The 24,505-nt window shown below is 44.0% G+C and overlaps 1 protein-coding gene across 6 annotated transcripts in view; it reads right to left on the bottom strand.

Moving 5' to 3' along the window:
• Positions 1–24,505, bottom strand: part of PDE10A (phosphodiesterase 10A) — a 938,782-nt gene that overhangs the window by 96,885 nt on the left and 817,392 nt on the right. For all 6 annotated transcript variants that reach the window (XM_075596713.1, XM_075596710.1, XM_075596711.1 and 3 more), the window contains 2 exons: positions 14,578–14,689; positions 13,817–13,897 (listed from right to left, as the gene is read on the bottom strand). In XM_075596713.1, the coding sequence (XP_075452828.1) occupies positions 13,817–13,897; positions 14,578–14,689 (193 nt within the window). The remainder of the gene's footprint in view (positions 1–13,816; positions 13,898–14,577; positions 14,690–24,505) is intronic.

Below are 24,505 nucleotides of genomic sequence, written 5' to 3'. Positions count from 1 at the left end.
ATGTTTCTGCACCTGCAGGAGACCAGCTATCCAGCACAGACCATCGCTTTCCTGTCAACCAAGTCTGGGAAAGAGCTATGTCACAATCTTGTAGGGACCCTACCTGCTCTGGCCCTGTGCCCACCTGTAGCTGCTCTGCTATACTCCTGACTCTCCTCCCTGGCTCCCTATCTACCCACAGCCCCTCCTTTGGGAACCCAGGGGAACCTGTCAAAGGGGTCACTCCTGACCAGTCAGAACAAGGGACCTTCTGCCTACCTAGCCCATCCCTAGCTTCTGCCAGCTGCCTAACACCCCACTGACCTCCTATCTCCCCCTGCTCCACGGTGTCTCCCTGCCTAGCCTCCCCTAGGCCCAGCACCTCAGCCTGCTGCTTACCTCCCTGCAGCCCACCTGCACTCCTCTCTCCCCTGGGCAATCCTAACCCAGACACTGGAACTACCTGAGTGCACCTACCTCCCTGACCTTGTCTCCCCCTTACCAGGGATGAGCTCAGGGGCATCTCTCCAGATGCAACCGCCTTAGCTCCTGGCTGGCAGGTATCCCTGTGGTGGCACAAGCCTGCCACTGCCCCGGATACCCCCAGCCCATAGCCAGGCTGTAACACGGGGTTGCTGATCTGAGACACCCCGCTGAGGCTCTGCTAGGTTAATGGGGAACTCTAGCTGCCATACCTGTTTACCTGTTGCTTTCCCTCCCCGGCTACCACTAGCCCTTCTTTTCCCACTGAGAACTGATGCTGGCTACCTACCTGCAGCCTCCCCTCACTCCGCTTCTCCCTAGCCAATCCTAACCTGGATCCTAGGGCTACCTGAGTGAGGCCATCTCCCTGACACTGTCTCCCCATTACCGGGGATGAGCTCAGGGTTGCTGGTGCAGATGCACCCACCTTAGCTCCTGGCTGGCAGGTAATCTAGGGGTGGTCTAACTTTGCCACAACCCTTGAAATCTGGGGGTGGTCTAACCTTGCCACAACCCCTGATACCTCCAGCCCATAGCAAGGCTGCAACAGTGGGGCTCTTAACTGAGAGTCCCCTTGCTGCTCTGCCAGGGTAATGGGGAAATCTAGCTGCCCTACAAGCTGCCCTTCCTTCCCCTCCCCTGGTGCCCCTATCTCCTGCCACCCCCCAGTCACCCCTAGAGTGAAACAACAGGGTACAGTCATAGGAACAAATAAGTCAGGGTCAGTCTGCGACTTGGTCTTGCTTACCTCGCTGGTCCCTGCAGAGACCGCCGCCTTCGTTGGTCCCAGTTGCAGGGGGACTGGAGTGGCCACCGCCGGCATCATCTGGGCCGGGAAGCAACGGGTCGCTGCTGCAGCAGCACCCAGGTTTGGCACAGGGGAAACGATGCAGGACCGGGGTCACAGGTCTTTGTGGAGAAACACAGCTCCATGCAAACTTGGTAACATAACCCCCTCCCGCAATCCCTGTCCCCCCCCACTCAGAAAGGGCTCCGGCACTTTGCCGGAATCACGGCTCTTCTGCCGTCGCCGCCGCCATGGGCGAGCCCCGGGTAGCTGCCGCAGCAGTACCCGGCTTTGATGCAGGATCGCCAGCATGGATTGTGGGGCTCTAGTCATCGTTGGGAATCGCCGACTCCGCCAAACAATGTGAAACACCCACCTCCCGCACACCCCAACCCTCCCCCCAAATAAAATTGCCGCCGGCAGGGTGCCGGAGTGGCGGCTTCTTCTTCGCCGCCGCCGGTTCTCCGCCGGGATTTGCTGGATGGCCGCTGCTCTCCGCCACTGTTGCCGATGCAGCCCGTCCAGGTTCTCCAGGAGACGTCCCGAGGAGTGTTGTCGCCCTGGCTGGGCGGGAGCCATCAGAGGATGCCGCTAACTGGGTCATCTTTTCCGCAGCTCGTGAGCGCTGGCCCTGAGGGGCTTCTTCGCCCGACCGTGCACGGTCCGGGCACTGGGCATTATTGTGGCCCATTTGTTGGCAGTGCCGCAGCGGCTGCCGGTGCTTCTCCGCCACCGGTGGACTAACCCCAGCAAGGGGCAACGGAGTCCAGAGCGGAGTTGCTTGAGCGCCAGGCTCATTCCAGAGCTCCTCCGCCACCGGAGGACTAACTCCAGCAAGGGGCAACGGAGTCCAGAGCGGAGTTGCTGGAGCGCCGGGCTCTGGGAGGGAGTAAGTGGGTCGGGACAACGTCAGCCCTAGGAGCTCGTTCCGCTCCGCCTGGGACCACATCCCTCCCCACGCAGACAACAGTGAAAGCTCTTCCAGGGAAAATGAGCTGGCTGCCGCAGCGGCCGTTACCTCTCCGGCTGTAAAACTCTCGGGGTCTCCGCGATCACCCACTCCCTCCACAAGTCTCTGCCGTATCGGAGCTGGGTCCATTCCCTGCTCTCCGGGCGGTTTGATGGTTACAGCGGCTGCAGCTGTGGATCTTTGCTCAGCCTGCCGGGTTTCATGCTCACCGATCGCTGTCTCTCTCTCAGCCTTTAGAAAAGGTGGAGAGTAAACCCCAAGTGTCCTGTGCTCTAACTGGTGAAAATTCTTATTTGTGTTGAAGGTATGCAGTCTCTATATGTAGAAATGTAGGCAATGCTGTTGCAGATAGAAGGAATAAATGGATAAAGTCCAGAAGGGGGGGGGGGGGGGGGGGGGGAGGTATGGTTGCTATGAAGCCACGGTGGGGGGGCCGATTAGCAGAATATAGATAGAGGCAGGAGAAGAAGCCCTGATGGGAGCCTCTCTCATGAACTCACGGCAGTCTATATCTACTGCCCTTACCCGACCTGGTCACCTCGCCGCTCGTCCCTCCTCGCTGTCCCCGCTTCACGAATATCCCATAGGGTGGATGTCGTCTGGCAGCCTCTTAGGGACAGGAGCCCACCGTCTGCGTACGTCCTCTTCGCCTCTCACCGCTCCACGGGTGCTCCGTGCGGTGTATGGCGTTCTCCCCCTGCAGCTCCAGGCAGGTCCCAGCAGGCCGTGCGCTCCGGCACTGCTGACGCTCAGGAACTGACGTCAGACGCTGGGAGGGATCGTAGAATCCCATGCAACAGGATTGCCAGCGTGCTCCAGCCGGATAGGTAGAAATAGTAGTGTAGAAAGGTGGCGGTCACTGCAGAAACGGAGCTCAGTCAGGATACAATAAAATCAGCTTTATTTCACGGTGCTGCACATTACAGAGAGACCATCTCTGACGCGTTTCGTCTCGTAGCTGAGACTTTATCAAAGAGTACAATCTCTCAACATAGCAGGGTATCTAAATAGGCCGCCCTTGATCATCATTGGTTAAAACGCTAATGAGCCACAGTAGTGGGTGGTAACCTTGATTACACTATGAAAAACCATGAATGAACTGGGCAGTATACAATAGAACACCTGCATTGGATGGAATTAACACACATGCAGAAAATTAAAACAAAAAACTACTAATAACATATTAAAAACAAAGAAAACAGAAGTAACATGTAGCATCCGTATGAGTAATTGTATAAACATATCACATCATGTAGTGGAGGCAATACTCTTGCGGAGGAATATAGATGCTAAAGACATTTGAATAATGCATTATAATATGCCTCTTATCTGAAAGATAAACAATGTACCAACAATCTCAAAGAATGAAATATACACATCCCAAATACATGAGACTATATAGAAATTGCATTGAGTCCATATAGGTACATATGTGAAAAAAGGGGGGTTGGTGTATGTGGGTGTGAGTTATAGACCGATGTACTTTATCGAATACACACTCCCAACACTCCCCACATGATCAACCCTGGAGGAAGTGTTTTAACTCCAAATCCAGGTTAATGCCATGTGGATGGAGAGTGTTGAGAGTGTATATCCAATACATCTCCTGTTTGTTTAGAACATTTTCTCTGTTGCCACCTCTGGCATGGATAGGTATGTGTTCAATTGCTGAAAATGTGAAATTATTAATACCACCATTAGGACATAGGGCAAAATGCCTTGCCACTGGATGGTCAAGATTCTTCTTTTTTATCAGGCGTACATGTTCAGCTATCCTGACTTTGAGGGGCCTAGTAGTACGCCCCACATATTGATGTCCGCAACCGCAGTGCAGAACGTATATAACATAGCAGATATTACAATTTAGAAAATTTTTGATAAAATACTTTCTAATCCTGGTGTTGTATGTAATGTATTTGGTTGGACGTGCATACTGGCACATGGAGCATTTCCCACATTTGAAAAAACCAGTTGGTATACTTTTAACCTTGGGAAATTTGGATCTAGTATCGAACATACTGGGGGATAGATGAAAACCTAAAGTATTCGCTTTACGATAAGTGAATCTTGGTCCCTTTTGTATGGCCGATTGTATATCTCTGTCTAACAACAAAGTGTGCCAATGCTTTGATATGATGTTACAAATTTGTTGCGATTGAGCATTAAATGTTGATATAAAAAGTGGACTCTGTGGTTTTTTGTGACTTAGAGATAAATCCCTACCTCTTATCACTTTGTCCTGTTTTTTGGTGTTGCGTATAAGGGTATCTCTATCTAGGGCATCTGCTTTAGTAAAACAAAATTGAGGAACATGCTGCTTAATGCACATAGTTGTCATCCCCGCTCTCTAATTAGGAATATTCCAGGGGCTCAATTTGTCAGACTAAAAAGACTCTGCTCAGACAATGAGGTTTTCCTACTTAGAGCTAAAGAGATGTCTGATAGATTTTTGGCCAGAGGTTATGCTTCAAAAGACATATCAGCAGCTTTTACTAAAGCAGATGCCCTAGATAGAGATACCCTTATACGCAACACCAAAAAACAGGACAAAGTGATAAGAGGTAGGGATTTATCTCTAAGTCACAAAAAACCACAGAGTCCACTTTTTATATCAACATTTAATGCTCAATCGCAACAAATTTGTAACATCATATCAAAGCATTGGCACACTTTGTTGTTAGACAGAGATATACAATCGGCCATACAAAAGGGACCAAGATTCACTTATCGTAAAGCGAATACTTTAGGTTTTCATCTATCCCCCAGTATGTTCGATACTAGATCCAAATTTCCCAAGGTTAAAAGTATACCAACTGGTTTTTTCAAATGTGGGAAATGCTCCATGTGCCAGTATGCACGTCCAACCAAATACATTACATACAACACCAGGATTAGAAAGTATTTTATCAAAATTTTTCTAAATTGTAATATCTGCTATGTTATATACGTTCTGCACTGCGGTTGCGGACATCAATATGTGGGGCGTACTACTAGGCCCCTCAAAGTCAGGATAGCTGAACATGTACGCCTGATAAAAAAGAAGAATCTTGACCATCCAGTGGCAAGGCATTTTGCCCTATGTCCTAATGGTGGTATTAATAATTTCACATTTTCAGCAATTGAACACATACCTATCCATGCCAGAGGTGGCAACAGAGAAAATGTTCTAAACAAACAGGAGATGTATTGGATATACACTCTCAACACTCTCCATCCACATGGCATTAACCTGGATTGGGAGTTAAAACACTTCCTCCAGGGTTGATCATGTGGGGAGTGTTGGGAGTGTGTATTCGATAAAGTACATCGGTCTATAACTCACACCCACATACACCAACCCCCCTTTTTTCACATATGTACCTATATGGACTCAATGCAATTTCTATATAGTCTCATGTATTTGGGATGTGTATATTTCATTCTTTGAGATTGTTGGTACATTGTTTATCTTTCAGATAAGAGGCATATTATAATGCATTATTCAAATGTCTTTAGCATCTATATTCCTCCGCAAGAGTATTGCCTCCACTACATGATGTGATATGTTTATACAATTACTCATACGGATGCTACATGTTACTTCTGTTTTCTTTGTTTTTAATATGTTATTAGTAGTTTTTTGTTTTAATTTTCTGCATGTGTGTTAATTCCATCCAATGCAGGTGTTCTATTGTATACTGCCCAGTTCATTCATGGTTTTTCATAGTGTAATCAAGGTTACCACCCACTACTGTGGCTCATTAGCGTTTTAACCAATGATGATCAAGGGCGGCCTATTTAGATACCCTGCTATGTTGAGAGATTGTACTCTTTGATAAAGTCTCAGCTACGAGACGAAACGCGTCAGAGATGGTCTCTCTGTAATGTGCAGCACCGTGAAATAAAGCTGATTTTATTGTATCCTGACTGAGCTCCGTTTCTGCAGTGACCGCCACCTTTCTACACTACTATCTCTCTCAGCCTTGCTGGCTGCTGGTCCCCGCGCCGACTTGATGCACTCCTCCAGTCTCGGTGCCCGGCTCCAGTCAGATGGATGGCCGGCACTTTGGTTCTGGAGGCAATGCTTCTCACAAGTAGGGGAGCAGTGAGGAGGTGCCATATCTTGCGTTATATGTTGTACACTGTGTGTTCAATATATTTGGTCCCAGGAACTCGCAATTACCATCGAGTCCCCACTATATTACAGTATCCCGCAGAACACTAGTAATACAGGTCCAGTTCAATCCCACCTCTGCCACCAGCTAATTACAAATGTCACGGTGACTTTATGGCAGGCTGTAATTTACACCAAAATATATATAATAATATAATATATATATATATATATATATATATATATATATATATATATATATATATATATAACTGGGTTGAACTGGGACGAGACTTAGATATGATAAAATATAATTTATTCCTTGATAAAGGTGAACACAACAGATACTGCACCGACACACTTTATTCGAGCAAATACCCAGTATGTACCTGGCAGATACCTGGAATGCGCCGCTCCTCACCTCTGACAAGCCCCGTTGCGTTTGCCTTCCCAGCCTGGGTTCATGCCTGGCTGACGGGCGGCTGATCTGTTAAATGATAATGATTAGGATTTAATAGGCTGCAATGCTTCGCGTGTCTACCAGATGGCATAAATTCATGAATTGTAATGCAGTATATATATATATACTGTGCAGTATTGCAGCCAGCGGGAATAAAATGCTTCAATCCCTGCCTGGAAAATAACCCAATGCACTCGGGCAGAAAACAGTCACAAACCTCAATACACCCGGGTATACCCGAATTTGTGGGACTAGCCGAGCTCGAATAAAGTGTGTCGCCAGTGTATACAAATAACAGGCAAAACATGGACACTTACTTAAAATGGAAATGATGAAACAGTCATATCTAGACTGGCAGTTCATACAGCAATCTTCATAGTCATCAAGACACCAAAGACATGAAAGACCTCTGGCATGAAGACATTGCATAGCGTTTCTCTCAGCAATCAAGATGGTATAGAACAGACACAGGATAAAGGGTTGACCACAGATTATATACCTTTTGTAACCCTATCCTTAACATTAAGTACAGGTGATTGGTTTTCAATTACCTCTAGCCACTCACTAACATGGGAACAGATTTTGATCCATGCCCCCCTGCTAGTTGGCACATGCGCAGTAGCACTCTGGGGTCTCATTTCTGTAATCCCACATTTGCATCAGGAATGCCAGCCAGTCTACCAAACGGAATATCTGGCAGGAAACCCTTTGTTGTAAGGTGTGAAATGGGACACTTATAGCTGCTCTGGTTTGAGTCATCTCTGCCCTCCTGTAAACAGTGTAGGTGATAAACTCCTTTGAACAGCACTTAAATTCTAGACATTGGGACGCTTCTCTGAACCATTCTGCTACCTGATGGCCAAGGGAATTTCCTCTGGTTTTTATCCATACCTTGGGACACAGTATTAAAGATAAAACACAAACATATTAAAATATCAGGTTCCGTTGGGTCCAGCATGTCCAAACTTCCCAGTTCTCAATGCCGGAACTGGGACACCCTATGGTCCAATTTGAGACTTGCTACGACCTTCGGAACCGGAGTTACACAAATACACCTTAAACCGTTTCCTATTTTAATACAAAAAAACGCTGTAAATTAAATCACGGTTTTTCACTAAATCCCCATTGAAAACAATGGGCTCCGCCGCCATAGACTTTCAATGGCAAACGGCCGCCGTTGGCGGCTATGGGAATCCGCCGCCATAGACTTTCAACGGGGCGATGCCGCCGTTGAAGTCAATGGGGTTTTTCCGCCATAGCCGGTCAATGGAGATTGGCCGCCATTGGAGTCTATGGGAAAAGTCCCGAACTTTCAAGGGGGTCCATACTCCGTCGGGTTGGTCCAAGAGGGTCAAGGATGGTTCTGCAGCGATGCCGGAGCAGTGACTACAGGTACCCCAAACCCTGATCCTCTGGACCCTCCGGAACCGGAGCTTTGGATTCCCAAATTTCAGCTTTTGACACTTAGCCGTTTTCTTGAGCTGTTTCTGCCGCCGCCATTGGAACCTATGGCGCGACCCGCTCTTCTCGGTTCGACCCTTATCGGGGGTCCAGGATACGGGGACCCGGTTGTGGTCGAGTGGGGGGAGGTCTAGGAACTAGGGGCAACAATAATTTTATTTCTAGGTGCTCTAGAACTGTTTATTCCCACGCCACTTGTCGCTGAACTTGGCTAATAAGTGATCAAAGCTCTCCTATTGAAAATGTATCCGCTTTGCGGTTTTGCGGTTTGGACGGCAGCCAACTCGTTCCTGGAAAGCTCTTTTGAGGATTCTCCATTGAAGTCAATGGGCCCATTGACTTACAATGGGAAACCGCCGCTCCTCCTCTCGGACGCCATCTGCTGGTCTTCTCAGGAAACAGGACCCAACAGCAAGATTCGCCATTGAAACACATGGAACCCAATGGCGGCCTATGGGACCCTGCAAAATGGTGCCTGAAAAGGCGGGAAAATTACACAAAGGGCTATAATCACTAAACAACTATTAACCCTTGTGCTCCCGGATGGATCCTAGTGTGTGTGTGTGATGCAGACACTGATTAAACCAGATATTACAATAAAGCATGGGGACAGGGGAATACACATTTTCATGTCATAACAAGGGTTACATCACATTTCTGGACCTCAGCCCAGTTAACCCCTTGCCTCCCTGGTGAGGTTAGAGGGTGGCCAATTGGGGTGTAACCCCTTTAATCCTGGGCCAAATCCTCCCCATCGTCACATTGATGTTCAATTTTTCATGTTCTTTATGATTTTTCTCATTATTCTTTTCATGACTATTCATGAATTTTGTAGACATTGCTCTGAATGAATTTTTCAATGTTTATCATTTTTTTCAGTATGCATACTGTATGCTCTTTAGTATACATACATTTTTTATTACTGTTGAATCACCATATATCAGCATTAGGTTTCTTTCAACTAGACACATTTTTATAATCATTTTTTTCTTTTCATTATTATTTTCTTTATTTTGTTTTTATTCATGTTTTTAACTTTCTTTGCCCTTTTTTGGTTAATGTGTGTTGCAGATAGGTCCCTTTTTCCCTTTTTCCTTATTGTAATTATTAATAAATATGTTTTTTGTTTTGGAGTTTACTGTGGATCTACATTTGCCCACACTCAGGTAATTGCTGTTTTCCTTCCTTCTGTTTTTCAGTGGGAATGGATTAACAGCACCTGGGATAGAACATTCTGTAGTTCTTCACAGTTTTGCTTCTTTTATTTCAGTCCATTATAGCGATCCGTCACTGCTCTGCCCCTGGAAAGCTTGATGTACTGACTGAACTTTCTTCTGGTGAGCTTGCGCTCAGTTGGATGCGTCATGATGTCATCACGATTTTTTGGCGTGAAACGGAGGTGGATCAGCTGTGCTTAAAAGGGGACAGATCTGCACTAGTTCTTTACTCCTTGATAAAGAACAAGACATTTGAAACGCGTAGGAGGTGTTTTCCTATGCTGCATTTACTTCATTAAAGATTTTTGTATTTTGGATCCTGTCCTGACTCCCATTTTTTGGCTGTGCTCTACTCTTCTCAAATCAATCTGGATTATCTCAGCAGCAGTACGTCTTCCCTATAAGGAGGTGTCCGTGAGTTCTAACCTTTATTATTGCCTTACTGCCTTATTACTCACAATGAAATTGTGAGTGGTGGGTTCATCTCATTCACTCTCAGTTTTCATGGAACTCTGGTCATATTTGGCTGTGGACCTACTCGCCTGTATATTGTATACACCTACCTATGCTATGGGACTCACTACCTTTTAATACAAGCTAGGTATTGGAGCATTTTGACAACTCTCTCTACTGGTATTTTAAGGAAAAGGGGGAATCCATACATCAGAACATCCCATCTGTTTCTTCCTCCCATCCTACACCTCTTCCTAACTCTCCTCCTGCCTTCCATGACTCCTTTTCCACTGTCTCAGAGGAGGATGTATCACTGTTGATCTCCTCTTCTTCCTTTACCACTTGCCCTCTTGACCCCATTCCCTCCCATCTCCTAAAACCTCTTGGTCTTGCTATAATCCCTACGCTCACACACATTTTTAACTCCTCCCTCTACTCTGGTACCTTTCCCTCCTCCTTCAAACATGCAACAGTTATACCATTACTCAAAAACAGCAAGCTTGACCCTACCTGTCCATCTAACTATCGACCTGTCTCCCTCCTGCCTTTCGCCTCTAAACTCCAAGAACGTCTTGTATTCTCTCGCTTGCTTCATTTTCTCAACACCTATTCTCTCCTAGACCCTCTACAATCTGGCTTCCGCAGTGCTCACTCCATGGAAACAGCCCTCACTAAATAACTGATGACCTCCATGCTGCCAAAAACAGATTTCATTACACTCTGCTCATATTACTCGACCTCTCTGCAGCATTTGACACCGTGGACCACCCTCTTCTCCTTCACATTCTCCATACTCTTGGTATTCAGAGCAAAGCTAAATCCTGGATCTCCCCCTTACCTCTCCCATCGTACTTTCAGTGTCTCTTCTGCTAACACCACCTCCTCCTCTATTGATCTCTCTGTAGGGGTACCCCAGGGCTCTGTCCTGGGACCTCTTCTCTTTTCTCTGTACACACTCTCTCTAGATGACCTAATAACATCTCTTGGGTTTAAATATCAGCTCTACGCTGACGACACACAAATTTACTTTTCAACACCCGACCTTACACCTGCTGTACAAACCAAAGTTTCTGAATGTCTCTCTGCTATATCATCCTGGATGGCCCTCCGTCGCCTTAAACTCAACATGGCAAAAACAGAACTGCTCATACTTCCTCCCAAATCTGGCCCTAATACCTCCTTCCACATTACTGTTGGAAGAACGATCATTCACCCAGTAGCCCAAGCAAGCTGCTTAGGGGTCACACTGGACTCCTCTCTCACATTCTCCTATCACATTCAAAACGTTTCTAAAACCTGTCGCTTTTTCCTCCACAATATCACTAAAATATGCCCGTTTCTCTGTTGCTCGACTGCTAAAACTCTGACTCAGGCCCTCATTCTCTCCAGTCTTGATTACTGTAACCTCCTGCTGTCCGGCCTTCCTGCCTCCCCTACAATCTATCCTAAACGCTGCTGCCAGAATCGCTCTGCTCTTTCCTAAATCTGTCTCTACGCGTCTCACCTCTGAAATCCCTCTCCTGGCTTCCGATCAAATCCCACATCTCACACTCGATTCTCCTCCTCACTTTTAAAGCTTTACACTCTTCTGCCCCGCCTTACATCTCAGCCCTAATTTCTCGTTATATACACCATCCCGACTCTTGCGTTCTTCTCAAAGATGTCTTCTTTCTACCCCCTTTGTATCTAAAGCCCTCTCCCGCCTTAAACAATTTTCACTGCCTGCCCCGCATCTGTGGAATGCCCTTCCCTTCAATACCCGACTAGCACCCACTCTATCCACCTTTAAGACCCACCTTAAGACATACTTGCTTAAACAAGCATATGAATAGCACTGTGGATAATACTGGACACATGATATAAAGCTTAGCCCCCTACAGACGCACTTACCAGAACTCCCTCCTACTGTCTCTGTATGTTCTCCCTACCTACCAATTAGACTGTAAGCTCATCGGAGCAGGGACTCCTCTTCCTTAATGTTACTTTTATGTCTGAAGCACTTATTCCCATGATCTGTTATTTATATTATCTGTTATTTATTTGATTACTACGTGTATTACTACTGTGAAGCGCTATGTACATTAATGGCGCTATATAAATAAAGACATACAATACAATACAGCATGGGGAGAGAGAGACACACACACAGCATGGGGAGAGAGAGAGACACACAATAGAAAGAGGTGATCTGGCACATGATCAATGAAGCACTATAATGTCACCTGCCGATGCCATCCTCAAGACATCCTCATTGAGAATGACAGGGCTCATCGCGGAGTGTCCGCAAGGCTCAGCGCTGACTGCCCTTCTATGGACTCAGCCTAAGGGAGAGTACACGTGCAACTGCCAGTTGTCGACCAATTGCCGTGCGTGTTTTGCACGGAAACCTATAGCAAGCCACGAGATTAATAGCCCATCGGATTAACACAGCGGGGGTTGCACCAGTCTGTAAGAGACACGCAGTTAGAGATAGACTGAATCAGTCACTCTAGCTGCGTGCAGGTAGAGTGTCTGATTCAGTCTATCTCTTACTGCGCGTCTCTTACAGACAGGTGAAACCCGGTAGGATTCATAGAACGTGAGTCCCATTCAAATGCACGGACCTCCGCTGTGTTAATCCGATGGTCCATTACAGCCTAATGTGGACCATCTCACTGAGTTTTTGGCAAATTGGTTGGGGTTTTGTCCTGTGATGCGGTCGACAACCAGAAATTGCACCTGTATGTGCTTGGGTAAGTGTGTGTGTGTAAGTGTGTGTGTGTGGGTGGGTGTGTGTGTATGTGTGGGTGGGTAAGTGTATGTGTGGGCAAGTGTGTGTGGGCGTAAGTAACTGTGGGGGTGTGTGTATGTTTGGTTGGGTAAGTATGTGTGGGCAAGTGTGTGGGTGGGTAAGTGTGTGTGGGTGTTTTGGTAACTGTGTGCGTGCAAGTGTAAGTAAGTGTGTGTGTGGGGGTGGGTACATGTGTGTGTGGGTAAGTGTGTATGTGAGTAAGTCTGAGTGACTGGGTAAGTGAGGGAAGGAATAGAGGAGAGAGAATGGAGGGATAAAGAATGGAGAGACTGGAGAGACGTGCAGGGGAGAGAGGGGCGAGGATTGTGAGAGAGAGGTGAGGGTGGGAAGTGGGAGAGAGAGAGGCTTGGAATGGGGAGAGAAGCTAGGGAGCGAAAAAGGCTAGGGAGAGGATGGGGTGGGGGAATGAGGATGGGGAGGGGAAGAGAGGATGGAGAGGGGGAGAGAGGATGGAGAGGGGGAGAGAGGATGGAGAGGGGGAGAGAGGATGGGGAGGGGAACAGAGGATGGGGAGGGGAACAGAGGATGGGGAGGGGAACAGAGGATGGAGATGGGGAGAGAAGATGGAGAGGGGGAGAGAGGATGGGGAGAGAGGATGGGGAGAGAGGATGGGGAGGGGGAGAGAGGATGGGAGGGGGAGGGAGGATTGGGAGAGGGAGGGAGGATTGGGAGGGGGAGGGAGGATGGGGAGGTGGAGGGAGGATGGGGCTTGAGGGGGAGATGGGAGGGATTGAGGGGAGGGAGAGATTGATGTGGAGGGGGAGAGGGAAGAGGAGACTTGATGTGGAGAGGGGAGAGGAGACGATGTGGAGAGGGGGAGAAATTAATCAATAATACAGTATAATTGGGGATACTATTAAACAAATACCGTTATAATATTTATTTTTAAGTGAGGTCTTTTGTTTTCTAAATCATTTTTTATTGTGTCCCCGTTTCTACGTTTGGCAATCTGGTCACCCTAATGTTAAGCCCTGGGATCTTTTATGGGGCTTTACTTGGTTTATCTTTTTCAATGTAAATGTCACATTTTTGCTCGTTCGGTAAATGAATGTACCCCTTATTACCTTATTCACAGCAATAGTAAACATACTATGCTATAGAGTCTAATGTATAATTGCTTACCTGGCCCTGAGGAATTTCATCCTTTTTAGTTCTGTCCATCATTGGTATAGGTGATATGCCTGTCCTTTTCATTTCATCACCCTTAAAGATAGAAAGGTTACAAACTGTGTAATCAAAAATCCATACCAAAACAAATAAATTCAATGCTTAATAAAATCTCAAGATGCATTATTCTTTCTGTTGCGGCATTGCCCTTATTCCCACCACTTAACAGCGTTTTTAAATATATATTTTTAATTAAAGCAGTAGTTACAGTATTTGTCTCTAGAGCTGGAGCTATATTAAGTAAAATATATAAGTCTTTACCCAACAAATCTGATATTACTGAAACATTTACACTTTAAACTTTACAGTGCCGTGGGTTCAGTGACACCAGACTTTTGGCACTTGAGGGTCATGTGAACGCTCTAAGAGCTATCACACCAATGGAGCTCAGTTGCTGGAACAAAAGCAGAGGGGGCTCCACTGATGTTTCAATCAGGCTTGCTGCTCTGCCGGAGCGGTCAGCCGGATCAACCTGAGTGCAAGTGATTATGATGTAATGTACCTGTTACTGTACCTGGTATGTCAGAAGGGCACTGTAATGGTTGGGCAAAACCTCATATATATCTTCACACAAGTAATTAATAGTGACATAGTGGCAAAAGAAATCATAAAATAATTGCTGCCTCTTAAAGGCCTTAAATTATTCATGCTCGCCATTAAAAGATATTACACAGATTTACATGGATATAAGTTTGCAAAGTACAAGCATACTGTACCTCTGCCCAGAATTCTGCGTAAATATCATCAGTTATTAACCTTGTAATTGGCCATAGCTTTGTCACAGAGCAAAGATCACAGGCTGTCATCAACAATGCAATCAGGCGATCTCTGGAAAGAAGTAGAATGCTATGTAAAATACATTACAGTTTTAATATGTTAAAGTAACGTTTTTACTTTGTGAACGTTTAATGTTCAAAACACATTTAAAAGTATTTATTACAGCACAAAACTGTTATAAAAAATAATAAGATCTTTAACAAGAAAGGAGGGGCAACCTTTATTTACATAAAAAAGTCCATTCTTTTATGCCACAGGGAAATACACGAACTTTACTTTTTTTCTTAGAAAGTCATTCCTTAGCTTTAGCAAATATTCAAGGAGAAATAATGACAATAATGGATTTAATTTTCAGTCTCTGTGTGTGATTGGTGCAAATCATGGTACTCCAAGGTCTATTGCTACAGTACATACCAGAAATAACCGATATAAACTAGACATTAGGCAAACATTTTTGGGATCTTGCTTAGACATAATGCATGTTTGAAAACTCAAGCCTTTAAGGTAAAATGTTTTCAAACAAAGCTAGGAATAATTAGCAAGGTTTAAATACCAGATGTATGAATGATTCAGTTAGCTGTAAGGTACAGATAAGCAATCACTCTCAGCACTGTGAGAGGACAATTGCCACTAAAAGCCATATGGCAAAAATAATAAATGATTTAATGTTTAATCAAAATAACACACAACATGTAACGCATGCTCTAAACTAACTTAAAAACAATTAAAATGTGAATGTAACGGGTGACAACCAAACTTGGGATGATCAGGGATAAATACCAACTTGATCTATAATTAAATCCCTAAGCATGTGAGTGAATCGTGTTTGTGAGACAAAATCAATATCAATAGTTAAATATCATAGTGCAAATATTTAACTTGTCTCTAATTTAGGTGGTACATCATGCAGTGCAGGCTGTAGTATGTAGTTAATACAGATCAAAGCAGTATATTACGCATTTGGGGCAAGGTAAACAGCCAGACAAGTCCAAACAGCCTGGACTCTATGTGAGTAGTCCCACAGCGCCTGCTGTTTTTTGCCGTTGGACAGACCGTGAAGCCAAAAATGCTACACAGTTAGTATCACACAACAACAATACACATATAGATAGCTTCTAGTCCATAATATCACATATATTGCTAATAAAAAACAGCCCGCAACTTCCCCACTGCTAGGAACGATCTCACCCCGTTACAGCCTCCTCCATGACGTCAACGCGATGACGTCATGCCGACGTACGTTTCGCGCGTAAGGGGACCAGCCCTTTCTCAAGGTGGGAGGTCAAGAGTTTTTATTAGCAATATATGTGATATTACGGACTAGAAGCTATCTATATGTGTATTGTTGTTGTGTGATACTAACTGTGTAGCATTTTTGGCTTCACGGTCTGTCCATTGGTAAAAAACAGCAGGCGCTGTGGGACTACTCACATAGAGTCCAGGTTGTTTGGACTTGTCTGGCTGTTTACCTTGCCCCAAATGCGTAATATACTGCCTTGATCTGTATTAACTGCATACTACAGCCTGCACTGCATGATGTACCACCTAAATTAGAGACAAGTTAAATATTTGCACTATGATATTTAACTATTGATATTGATTTTGTCTCACTTAAACACGATTCACTCACATGCTTAGGGATTTAATTATAGATCAAGTTGGTATTTATCCCTGATCATCCCAAGTTTGGTTGTCACCCGTTACATTCACATTTTAATTGTTTTTAAGTTAGTTTAGAGCATGCGTTACATGTTGTGTGTTATTTTGATTAAACATTAAATCATTTATTATTTTTGCCATATGGCTTTTAGTGGCAATTGTCCTCTCACAGTGCTGGGAGCGATTGCTTACCTGTACCTTACAGCTAACTGAATCATTCATACATCTGGTATTTATACCTTGTTAATTATTCCTAGCTTTGTGTGCAGCCAATGAGGATCTTTTTAGGAGGACTCTTTGTCTCCCTATCTATGTTCATGTCTGTTAGCACTATCCTCTTTGCACCAGCAGGAAAAGAATATTTATAAAGATAAGATATATACATTTGTATCATGGTGAGCGGTATATCACAAGTTATGTATACAAAAATGTTTTCAAATCCTTCTATGAAATGGTCATATTAACAAAAATGTGAAGGTATTGTCAGTTCAATTCCCAAAGAGCTTCCAATCTAATTTTGGTACCTCAGACATAGGGAGATAAACTGAAGGAGAATTGATATTGAGGAAGAGGTCATGCTCTGGAGCTCAATACATAAATTATACATATTTATCAACACAGATAGGTAATTTGAAATGCTTCTAGGACAAGTACAGGTGCGCCGACGAGTATTCTAAAACTTGCCTTGGAAAATCTGGGGCTATCACCAACAAGACCCAGGTACATGCTGGGTATATGCTGCAACATTTCAGTGACATTTCTGCAGAAAGACTAATGGCCCATCGGGGACTGCCAGGGACCCCCGCTGTGTTAATCAGATGGGTCATTAGTCTGTCTGCAGAAATGTTACTGAAATGTTGCAGAATGTATCCAGCATGTACCTGGGTCTTGTTGGTGATTGCCCCAGCTTTTCCAAGGCAAGTTTTAGAATACTCGTCGGCGCACCTGTATCTATTGCCTCTCAGCCATGGTTGTTTCACTGCTGGGGCATTTGGCAGTCAAGAAAGTTCGCCGTCGCAGGTAATGTATATGCCTGGTACTTGGCCCATCTATCCTTCCCTGTGGCTCCTCTGACCACCAGACTCCGGAGCTACCTCGTTTTAATGTACTACGTAGCCCCTTCACACCCTGTAACGTTGACTTTTATTCCAGTTGTATAAATGTAATAAAGCCTAAAAATGTGTTTGGTGTAACTATAAAGCAGAGCCAGAGTCTCTGGAAATGCAGGACTTTGAAACCCCTTGTGCAGCCCGCATGTCCAGTGAAAATGGCTGCTGCTGGGATTGGAGGAGAAGAGGTGCAGGGACAAAGGTGATGGTGTCCAGGGGCAAAGATCAGACCGGGGGGGGGGGGGGCAGCCACCCAAAGAGCGAGCTATGTACTGCCTCCCCAGCCAGAGCGGCGCCAGCCCAGTGGGAGATATCCTGTCGGCCAGGGGAAGCAGTTGCCGAGTCCCTCTAGTAGGCGCTGCTTCCATTGGTCAGTTTGGATTTTCTTCCACAGCCCTTTAACGCTCTCAATACCCAGCCACAGCCTTGATTGATCCATCAAAACCATCCCTCGCTTCCTGATTGATCCGTGAGCCTAACCCGTGCTCTGGTTGGTCGCCAGTCCCTCTACCATGCTTTTCTAAGGCAGAGGGAAAGATAGAAAAAAGCAGCACGATCAGCGCTCCAGAGATCATTCGGATCCTGATGTGGAGGTGTACTAAGCGGTGTGCTGCAGACACCTGAAAACGACACTGGGTGCCTATCCGAGCGAGAGATTTGAAGATGCTTTTGCTTAGCAATAATGCCCAAAGTCATGCAGTAGCTTCAAAGGCAAACAAGATCTTATCTTGCATTAAACAGGCAATAGGGAAGTAAACATAATTATGTCCCTTTATAAAGCATTAGTAAGACTACACCTTGAATATGGAGTACAATTTTGGGCACCACTCTTTAGAAAATACATTATGGAACTAGAGAGAGTGCAGAGAAGAGCCACCAAAATAGTGAAGGGGATGAATAGTCTGATTTATGAGGAGGGGCTTGCTAAATTAGATTTGTTTACATTAGAAAAGAGGCATCTAAGAGGGGATATGATAACTATATACAAATATTTTCTGGGACAATACAGGAGCTTTCAAAAGAACTATTCATACTAAGGGCAGTATAGGCGACACAGGTTCATCCATTAAGGTTGGAGGAAAGGAGATTTCACCAGCAAAAAAGGATAGGGTTCTTTACATTAAGGGCAGTTCAAATGTGTAATTCATTACCCATGGAGACTATGATGGCAGATACAATAGATATCTTAAAAAAAAAGGTTAGACATCTTTTTTTTAGAAAGGAAAGTTATACAGGGATATACCATATAAGTAAACATGGGAAGAATGTTGATCCAGGGAGTCATCTGATTGCCAATATTTGGAGTCAGGTAGGAATTTATTTTTCTCCTTATAAGATATTAGATGATATTTCACTGGGGGTTTTTTTTTTTTTGCATTCCTCTGAACCAATGTACTGTAAGTACAAATATAGGATAACATATCTGTCGTCTAAATTTTGCATAGGTTGAACCTGATGGATATATGTTTTTTCTCTACCTCATCTACTATGTAACTATGTATGTAACAACAGGACTGTAGCTGAGCTGGAAAAGCAGAGAGCAGAACATTCAGCAGGAGATTTCAAATTGCTCTGCTGCAAATAGCACCAGCGAGGTCCAGGCAGTCTCTATTTCCACAGGAGTGGAAGTGGAACTGGGTAAGCCTTGGAAGTGGAACTGAGTAAGCCTTGGAAGTGTTGCTCGGCACCTACATAGCTAGGATTTGCCCTGTATTCCATGTGTTGGTGAGTGTAAGCTCTGTTTGTGATTTTGTGCTGTGCTTGCTGGCTCCAGCTAGAATAAAAACGGTTTATTGAACTGCTTTGTCCTGTCTGGTGCCTTGATCTTCAAAGTATTTGGGCGACTGTTTCTTTAAGAAACATTTTCTGCAAAGCTCTTTGTTTGGTGTCTGTCTCTGGATGGTATTTTTATTTTTGCACATGGGCACTGGTCTTCGGCAGATGCAGTCATTTACTTTCTCTCCTAAGACAACCCACTATATTAACATACACATTCTTTGCACACAATACTATTTCAAATTAGGAGATGCAAATTCTGTCCTATCAGAAACTAGCATGAGTCATAGATGTATCACTCCACCAATCACAAGTTACTAAATGTATGCCACTCCCTTGTATTGGGAGACTGTATCTGTTTTGAATTTCCTTTGTCTCTCTATGTAAGTGTAAGGGTGTTTCCCTCACCTGGTGGGAGACTTGTGCATATACCTACTGGCAACAGGAGGGCCGAGCCGTCTGCCGATGGCAGCGGGGACACAGGAACAGGTTTCTGGGGTTCATAGAAGAAGTAAAAGATCGATGCAGCAGCCTTTCCAAGGTACTGGGACTCACCAGAGGAATATTAAAAAATGAAATGCTTTATTGAAGTACATAAAAAGGGGGACACTCAGGACATACAAAAATAGGGGAACCTCCTCCCAAGCGTTTCAGGCACAGACTGCCCTAACTCAAGGAGTGTAATGTAAGCAGTGGGAGGGAGCTATTTAAACCTCCCACATACTAATTTAATGGGTGTATGACACCTGAGTCAATGAGTGAAGTTAAAATCACAATTACATTGGATTACTTGAACCTACAGAGTATAATATATAATAGGATAGACTCCATATATATAAAAAGAGAAAATGCAAACATATAGATTTTATTAGTTATATATGGAGTCCATTAGCGTTCATGAAATAGTATCACCATCTAATAAAGGTAACCTAGCAATATTGGCTATGTTGTGGGAAGTCATTCAATTCCCAGGTGTATATGTTTTATATGTTGAATATACCAGATGTCTAATTAGCACTGAAAGATGTTACCAAATGCATCCTGTGTATATGATTAATTAAATAATTTATATTTATTTTGCTGTTAGTGATAAAAACATGAGCAAGCTACTGAACTCACATTATACAACTGATAAAGAGTAAAAAACATGTTTATATTTTATAAATTTCTGCCTTCTCATTAAACAAGTATTGGAAAATGAGGAGCCTATCATATATCAAATATTTCTATTGTATGTTGATCAGTGTTCGCATATAGTATAGTGAGAATCATCTATCTAGTTACAGAACATCTAATACAGAAAAATCAAATTAATTGTATAAACATGAAATTTAGTTGCAAATCATCCAATGTGTTAATACCACAAACAAGAAAAAAAAGGGAGGGGTGGAAGAGGGTGAGAGGGGGGGGGGAGGGAGGGGGAGAGAGTGAGGGGAGTGGAGGGGGGAGAGGGGGATGGGGAGGGAAACAATAGAGCCAGACGTAATTGGTATATTAATAATTACAGAAATGCTTTAAGGTCCCACTCAGTGTTGAGACCTTTAGGCATAATTGTGTCCACAGTAAAAATCCAAAATGCTTCTCCTTGATATAGAATTTTATATCTATCTCCTCCTCAAGTATATATTTTAATTTGTTCTAGGGCAATACATTTGAAGTTTCTTAGACTGCCATTTTGGCATTCTTTAAAGTCAAGAGACAGGGTGGGTAATATCCATATTTTTTATATGTCTCGTGTTCTAGCATCCTTATTTTGAATGCTCTAGTGGTACTGTAGGTCCCACGTATCTTTTATTTCACCCACATGTGATCATATAGATTACATGATCAGTATTACAATTTAGGAAGGAGAGGATTTTAAATTCTTTACTGCTCTCACTATTCATAAAGATCTTGGATTTCTGGACATGTTGGCAGATTTTTCATTTTCCACATGGGAAACAACCTACAATATTGGGAAATTGCATATTTTTGTTACCGTCATATTTAGTAGATACCATACTACAGTAGATGACACCATGTTGCCCAAGGTAAGGGCTTTTTTAAACACAAATTTAGGATCCATTGCAGCCATATCTTTTAAAAGTATATGAGTGTTCAGAATCCCCCAATGTTTTTTTATTATAAATTTAATGTTAATGGATTGTGTACTGAATTGCGTAATAAAGAATGGTAGTTAAGATGTATTTGTCTCTAAATCATTACTATTTTGGGTTTCCTTGACATGTGAAAATGTAGAGAGATCAGTGTTGATCAATTGATCTCTAGGTTTGTCCCTTGCTCTGATATAGGCCTGCTGGAGATTACCAGATTCATAACCTCTTATGAGAAGTCTATCCGTGAGTTCCTGAGAACTCACGTCTTAGTATTCCATAGTGGAACAATTCCTGCGAAGGCGCAGGAATTGTCCATAGGGTAGTCCCTTGATTAGATTGGGACTATGACAACTGGAGGCACGCAACAGAGTGTTCCTAGAATGTTGCTTCCTATAGATTTTAGTGTATGTTTTTAAATCCAAACCAGAAGAAAACATATAAGATATCATAGTGCAGTAGGTTAAATAAAACGTGATAGTAAGTATGATAACTTGGCTCTTATAGATGACCTACTTACAAGAAGTAAGATAAAAAACAGCAAGTGGTTTAAAGATGGTTCTTGGAAACTTCAGCTTGTAGTGGCAGATGGATATGACCGCAGCACGCAACAGTGAACACTGATAACAGGCTGGATGGTATATTCACGAAGACCTCAACTCCCAGTCAGATACACGCAATCATACAGGAATAGAGGGAAACCATAGTGTTTACCAGATAACACCAAAATTTATAGATAAAAGGTATAAGACATGTACTCACAATGTGATATACGAACACAATCACATAAGGTTTTACTTGAGGCAGTAGGTATGGTAAATCGGCAGATGGAAAACTCCAATCCCTTCAGTATCCCTCCTCGAGGGTGCCCCCTCGTCCGGTCGCGGATGGAGAGCGTCTGTCGTCACGTCCGGGCCTAGGAGTGACGACTTCCGGTTGGAGCGGATAGGTGAAGGGGTGATGGGATCGCCGCACCGACACTGTGCCTCCAGGGATGAGACAGGTAGCCAGACTGCAATTCAGCTGTACTGCCACTCTGCTAACTCGGCTCAACGCGTTTCGCTGTATACCACAGCTTCCTCAGGAACGCGTATTACCATTAAGCAGGAAAAAAAACAAACAATGACATCCACATAAGAAACTGAAATTAAAAAAACAAACAGCAATACCAAGCCAGAAATGTTCCCCAAATATTGTCATAATAATGTATTAATCTGTACCCTAAAGTGGTACAGATTAATATATTATCAGTCAATGTGCCTCCCCCCAAAAAAACAAAAAACACATCCAATGAAAAAACCTGTGAAAAGAAACATTCAATATATTACTTACCATTAGAAGCGGTGGCCCTCCGACTCCCGGGGAAACAACAGGAAGCTCACGTACCTTGGAGGCCTCCAACAGCATCCGATGCCATCCGCCACGAAGATCCGGATCAGGTACCTAAATCTTCTTTTTTCGTTCTTTAATCACCTTCTTCTATCTTCATCTGTCAATCCAAAAAGCCACATGGTAAATCCCAACCGTTGTTGTCTCGTCGTCTTCTTGGGCACAAATGAGGCGTCACTGCCTTAAATAGGGCTTGTGACGTCACATTTAGCCTCAAAATAGTTAACAGCCACCTGATTGGCTATTAAAACCATGTTCCGACTTTAATTTTTTTTTTTTAAATGTCGTCACTTAAAGGAATGATGCCAGCCAATCAGAATGGCTGTGCTTCATTTGCCTTTAAGATGACGTCACTAAATCCAAGATGGCCGGCGTCACATGGTATTTCAGCCAATCAGAGTGTGGAATTGGTTCCCACGATCTGATTGGCTGAAATACCATGTGACGCCAGCCATCTTCGATTTAGTGACGTCATCTTAAAGGCAAATGAAACACAGCCATTCTGATTGGCTGGCATCATTCCCTTTAAGTGACGACATTTTAAAAATAATTAATTAAAGTCGGAACATGGTTTTAACAGCCAATCAGGTGATAGCAACCCCCCAAAAAACAGCATTTTAAATGCCCTGGCGATAATTTTTATCAACCTTCTCTGAATGAGGTCCATAGTTGTTAGTTGTCGTGATGTTTTGGGAGAGCAGTATTAAATCCCGTTGCACTGCATTCTGAAATGTTTTTATGGCATGACCATTGAAATACATAGGACAAAATTTGGACTTATTCTTAAGTCACGAATTGGTACGGCCCAGAAATGTTTCTGGATCGTATTCTGGAAAGTATTTATCATCCAGTAGTTCGACCACGTCCTGTATATGACAGTGGTCTTGAAACATCAACTGATTTTTAATGTCGAAGACTGGGACTGAGTCTGATTCATTATCTTTCTTAGATATGGCTGATGTCTCATTTTGTTTGATAGTAGATAAACTATTCTTATCCTTAAAGAATCTTTTCAATGATAATTTCCTAGTAAAACGATGTAAGTCCACTATGGTTGCAAATAGATTCAATAGATAAATTTCTATCTGGTGCAAATGTAAGTCCCAGGTTTAGAAGACTAAGGGCCTCATGCAGTAAGCGACGATTATGTGAAATCGGCAAGCTTATCGATTAGTCATGTTATTGGCGTTTTTCCCTCTCCGTATGCAGTAAGTGCCGAATACATTCAAAATCAACCAGAAAACAAATCCGCCCACTCTCACGATGATGAGCCGATCACACACAGGTGTATCGGCGTGCGTGGCGGGGTGCTGTTAGGTTGCACAATCACAAATCTTGCTGAATCAGGCGAAACAAGCATGTTTTTGATTGCGCGCCATATTTAAAGGCAACGTGTACTGCTAATCATTCTCTGTGTTGTTGGGAGTGAGAGAGAGAGAGACGCACAGAGCTGGACGATTGAAGATTTGCATATTGACTGAGAGACTTGTTGTGTATTGGGTGAGCTTTGTCCTTTGTTGTTTTGTTTACATCTTTGTCTTGTTTTATATGTGGAAGTGGGTCGTGTGATTGCCTGTACATTTCTTGTCTGTTTTTTGTGAGTGCTGGAAGTATGCCCGCAAAGCGTGGGAAGAGTGATGCTGGTGGGAGTGGGAGTGCTACTCGTGCGAGTACGCGTCGGAGTGAACGTTCTGTTCAGGGGAGTGATGTTGCTGGTGCACCGAGTGGTGTTGCTGGGAGTGGGAGTGCTGTTGTTGGGAGTGGGAGTGCTGGTGCTGCGAGTGGTGTTGCTGGGAGTGGGAGTGCTGTTGTTGGGAGTGGGAGTGCTGGTGCTGCGAGTG

This window comes from Ascaphus truei, chromosome 4 (assembly GCF_040206685.1).
Source record: "Ascaphus truei isolate aAscTru1 chromosome 4, aAscTru1.hap1, whole genome shotgun sequence".
Taxonomy (NCBI): domain Eukaryota; kingdom Metazoa; phylum Chordata; class Amphibia; order Anura; family Ascaphidae; genus Ascaphus; species Ascaphus truei.
Note: the sequence above shows the minus strand (reverse complement) of the source record. Positions and strands in the feature narration are given on the sequence as shown.